Here is a 5,087-nt window from a genome sequence, read left to right as displayed (position 1 = left end):
TATGGCCTTCCTTCCCTCTGTTCCGGAACTCCAGCCGTTACTTATCCATTCCCTCATTGCCCTTTTTTCAAAAAATCGTGTTATTTACTTCAAATTCTTCAAAAAATTTCAATAATTGGAATAAAAAAAAAAAATAAAAAAATTCGATAGCGTTACCTGGGTATTCTATAATCTAATGATTAATATTTAAAATTTGAACAGCTGTTAACTTAACAGTGCCACACTCTGTTAAAATTTGTGTATGTAACATTACAAATTGATGTTATTTGAATACATTCCGGTTACAAAATAAGTAACTTAACAGCTTTTAAATAGTAAGTTTTGGCCAGAAAATGTGGTCGTTGCGGCCTCATAGTACATTGTTTTGTCTCTGAGCAGACTCCATTTTTAAATACACTTCTATTAGTTCGGGTTGTATGTATGTATGTAACGTAATCTTTGAACACTATTTTCAAGGGTTTCCAAATATCTGATAAACTTTAAATTTTTCATACTTCTCAAGGACAATGCAATAACTTGATAAAAAATGTTCACTATCCTGATCGTCAGGATTGATAAATTTTTTTATAGATCCTCCGTAAAGGAGTAAGATAGACAGAGCTATTCGCATTGAAGAACTTGATTGCTCAAAGTTAACAGGAAAAACCCCATGCAACAAAGAGGCCTTAAATGAAATTATGAGATTACGAAATAGTTCGTATGATATTTCATAATTACATGTCCTCAAAAATTGATTATTGATAAATCGAACTAAAATACGAAAAATAACTGATAGCTTAGAAAATTAAAAAACACGCGTTTATAAATAACCGAACTAAAAAGAAGAAAATAATTTATAATTACAAACAAAATTATTAAATTCAGAGCAAAAGTATATAATTATAAGCAAGATCAATAAATTCATAGTTAAAAGCGTGGGGTGCATCCGGAGACACGGTAGTATCTCGCGCCTGTTATTTTTTTTCTGTAATTAATTATATCAATTAATTATATCATTCATGTATTCAGTTCAACTATTGCTGTGAATTTGTGATTTGATGCTGTCACTAAGCGCAACTTTTAAATACATACGTGACGAGATATTCTACAGCTGCATTGTTTTTGTTAATCTAATAAATTTGTGTAAATATCAGACATTTTCTTTTATATTTTATGTTCACAGAAATACATTTATCATTGTTTGTAACAATAGTTAAACATGTACTTGGCGAGACATTGTACAGTGAAACTGTTATTTGTAGGATTTTTCTATATTTTCATAATTCTTCCCTTACAGATAGTTGCCCTTAGAATAATTGTAACTTTGATTATAGATGCACCCCACGCTTTTAACTCTGAGTTTAGTGATCTTGTTAATAATTATCTTGTTTGTAATTATAAATTATTTTCTTCGCTTTAGTTCGGTTATTTATAAAAGCGTGTTTTTGAAACTATTATTTATTATATATAGATACATTACAAATAAGTAGGCACAGTTCTTATTGTTTTGTTGTCTGTCTATGTGAAATAATTTATTTTAAAAGGATTTAAGCTCTATATATACATATATATATTTTCTGTCGTACGCGATAATATAAAGCTTTGTAAAAATGGATCCCGAAAGAAATGTCAAACGCCTACGAAAGCTATTTGGAGTTTCAAGAACAATATTAAAACGAGCAGCACGGCGCCCTAGTGTAAGTGACCAAGAGCGAGAGGAGCAGCAACGAAAAAGATTTCAATTACTTCGGGAAATGCGCCAGCAAAGGGTCTCAAGTATTGGGGCAAACCATCGATATGTCTTAGAAATTTGTGCAGATATGTTTAGCCTAGACACTGAGGAAGTAGTCACTGGTATAGTGGATGAGACTAAATACGTCGAAAATTTAAATGGCCTTTTCGAGGAGAGAGGACCAATGGCAATAATGATTAGTAACGCAGCAATGATAGGATATCCAACAGATTCTGGACGTTACCAAGAAAAGCTTAAGTACACTGAAGTTCAGCGCACCATATGCTTGCGAGCCGATTCAGTTGACATGATAGGTAAATGGATGGTGGTATACCGTCAACACAATGAAAAAGCAATAGAAAATCGCTTAGTTAGTGATGAGGTTGCAATGTTTATTATTAACGCAGTGGAGCGAAACTCGTGCTTAAACGTAGTTAAAACATTTATGGATCATGTTTTAAAACCGTCAATTGAGGCAGTAATAGAGTTCGGACTAGCGGAAAAAGAGCAGTTACAAAAGTTTTTCCATATTTTAAATATGTACAATACATTTCTAAAGTCATCTGAAGCCACGGTTTCTTCTCGTGTTAATTTCGATGTATCACATGAGCTTTTCAAAGGATTTTTACTGGTTCGATGGCAAATTGAAGCAAGCTCAAAAATTGTAGCACGTGTTCGACTGGTAGAGCGGTATTTTGAACAGTGGCTTCGCCAAATTCAAGGTATTTTGGTGGAGGGCAAGCAGATTCAGAGGGACACTCCAGATGTTGGACCATTGCAAATGTTGGTCAATTGGCGACGTATGTTGGCAAGATACACGTCAATTACTGAATTTGTAACATCGCGCGCATTTAATAATCACAAGGACTGCTTAACACTGTCCCGATCGTCCAAGCTTCTGAACGTAAGTTATGTTTATTTACCTTAACAAAAACTCATAAAAACAAGAAAGGAAGCTATCTTCGGCACGCCGAAGTTTATATACACTTGCAGATAGAACTTTGATGACTAGGAATTAATACAATAAAAATGATATATGCTTATGTTAAAAAACATTTAAGTAATGTCGGCTTTAATTTTTTTTACCTATACATATTATATTTACAGTTTTACATTCACCGTTTTGCATTTTCCTCTATATCCAATGATCGTTCCTATGGCAGCATGTCATATAGTGGTCCGATTTTTAAAAAATTTATACAAAATTGTATAATAATATAAAATGGCTAATTTAATACAAATCTGTCGAAAACCGAAAAAGTTATACTTTTTTCGTACATTTTTTTTCGATTGTTTTAATTTAATGCAAATCTTTTCTTTCATTGTTCTACTTATCCCGATGGCTTCTAATAGTGCGATTATTTCCGCTGTAAAAACCGAAGAGTATGTCGGGAATACGGTCATTTTGAGAACAATGTTTTCGGTGGTTATACCATAGGCTATTATGTGGTTTTGTAAGGATCCGTCAGTATAGTATAAAAATTCTTTTGTGAATATTGCCCTATGTGTTTGGTCTTTTTTATATCTGTTTAGACTGCTGTGTCAATAAATTTGGATTGTAGGTGCCATGGTGCGTTTGATTTTGATATAAGTTTTATTGGGCTGACCGGCAAGTCAAGGTTGGTCGAGATTATGCAATTATGTATTGCTGAGTTCCTGTATTATCTAATTTTGTTGTTTTTGTTTTTTAATTTTATCAATTATTGGTGTCGGCGGAGTGTCACTTGATTGTTTTATGGGTCTTGATAATTTAGCTTGCAGGATCTGTGCTTTGGCTTCCTAAGGGGTGACGTTGGATCCAACGTAGATATTAAAAGTAGAATTTAAGCAGAATGCTCCTAGTGCGGTTCGGAGGGTGCTAGTGCTAGCCCATAAAGTAAGGCCGAAATCAATTTTTTAAAAGTAATAGGCTCTTCGCGATTTGGATAAGGGTTGATGGCTGACAATTAAACATTTCATTTGCCAAGAACTTAATAATATTTTGTCAAGGGTTTTTTAAAATTCTCAATATGAGGTTTCCATCTACATATATTTTGAGTCGAATGATAGTCCTAAAATTTTTATTTCCTGCACTGACCCAAATATATGCGATTGTTCGGATACTCGGCAAATGCAACTGTGTTTTCTGCAGATATGCATATGTTTGCATTTTGAGATTGATAGTAATGCTCCTGATTTATCGCACCAGTTGTTAATGTCATTGAAGAGACGGATAAAATTAATACCCTTGCAGGGTATTATAGTTTTAGTCAGAAGTTTGCAACGCAGTGAAGGAGGCACCTCCGACTATATAAAGTATATATATTCTTGATCAGGATCAACAGCCGAGTCGATCTAGCCATGTCCGTCTGTCCTGTCCGTTTCTACGCAAACTAGTCTTTCAGTTTTGAAGCCACCTGAATGAAACTTTGTAGTTAGCCTTCTATATACTCTCACTCGTATATATGTCGGAACGGGCCAGATCGGACGACGATATCATAGGAATGATCGGAAAGTTTTTACAAAAAAAATTATAACATTTTTAGTTTTCAACAGAATTTAATCAAATTTAAGATATTGCCATTTTATATTAATCTTAAATTTTGTGTCAAATTTCATGAAAATCAGACGACTATATCATATAGGTGTCATACAAACGATCGTTTGTTGTAGAGGAAATCTAACTTAATCTAATTTACACCGCCCAGGTTGAAGTCGCATCCAGCATAAAAAATTATTATTGATCCCGATTTCGGGGCTGGGGGCTTATAACTCATGGTCGGTTTTTCTAAAGACCAAATAGCAAAGTGCAAAGGCTTATAAATTTCGGTAAGCCGAAGTTAGATTAATTTTTGTTTTTTAAATGCCGTTTGGTTGATGTGTTTCGTATGTATTGTTACTTTCATGTTAGTACCTTATCATTTTTCTCTTTTAAGCGATGGGCGGAAATCGATAACCAAGTTACATTAGCCCTTAATGAAGCAAAGGATAATGTTCGCTACATATCATCATTGCAAAAATTTTGGGATCCATTATACCGGTAAATAATATCCTTTAATTTCCAAAAGTGTCATAGTATAAATAATTTTTTCCTAGATCTTCCCCAGACGTCATAATCAGCAGTTTACCTGGACTTATGGTGGCAATAAGAAACGTTTCTAAGACAGCCCACTACTTTAATACTCCGGTAAACGTTACAGGCTTGATGGTCAAAATTTCAAATCAACTTACCATAACTAGCAAAAACTATATCACGGATAATGAACACAAAAGTCTTTGGGATATATCTTCACCAGAATTAATTGAAAAAATTGAAAAATGCAAAGAAGTTATGGAAAATTATAAAAGAATTTATAAGCATACTGTTGAGGAGATGAAAAATAGTAACGAGCGGCCA

At 33.6% G+C, this 5,087-nt stretch overlaps 1 protein-coding gene across 2 annotated transcripts; it reads left to right on the top strand.

Annotated features, from left to right (window-relative positions):
• Nucleotides 1-1,515: 1,515 nt before the first annotated feature.
• Nucleotides 1,516-5,060, top strand: LOC147644836 (dynein axonemal heavy chain 5-like). 2 transcript variants are annotated; one of them, XM_086840044.1, is made up of 3 exons: nt 1,516-2,615; nt 4,627-4,730; nt 4,798-4,976. In XM_086840044.1, the coding sequence occupies exons 1-3, from the start codon at nt 1,590-1,592 to the stop codon at nt 4,850-4,852; spliced, it is 1,185 nt and encodes a 394-aa protein (XP_086696170.1). In that variant the 5' UTR covers nt 1,516-1,589; the 3' UTR covers nt 4,853-4,976. The 2 variants fall into 2 exon arrangements, 1 of the variants encoding a protein (XP_086696170.1); XR_015273262.1 differs by having other exon boundaries at nt 2,260-2,615; nt 4,787-5,060.
• The last annotated feature ends 27 nt before the right edge of the window (nt 5,061-5,087 follow it).

The sequence above is a fragment of the Drosophila serrata genome, unplaced genomic scaffold, assembly GCF_035046125.1.
Source record: "Drosophila serrata isolate PLE 108 unplaced genomic scaffold, ASM3504612v1 contig_85, whole genome shotgun sequence".
NCBI classification, from domain to species: domain Eukaryota; kingdom Metazoa; phylum Arthropoda; class Insecta; order Diptera; family Drosophilidae; genus Drosophila; species Drosophila serrata.
Note: the sequence above shows the minus strand (reverse complement) of the source record. Positions and strands in the feature narration are given on the sequence as shown.

Bases quoted from the DNA above. Each gene is read 5' to 3' on its own strand.
- LOC147644836 (XM_086840044.1), top strand. From the start codon at position 1,590: ATGGATCCCGAAAGAAATGTCAAACGCCTACGAAAGCTATTTGGAGTT. The intron at 2,616-4,626 runs GTAAGTTATGTT...TTCTCTTTTAAG, and splicing joins GATCGTCCAAGCTTCTGAAC to CGATGGGCGGAAATCGATAA. The intron at 4,731-4,797 runs GTAAATAATATC...GATCTTCCCCAG, and splicing joins TTTTGGGATCCATTATACCG to ACGTCATAATCAGCAGTTTA.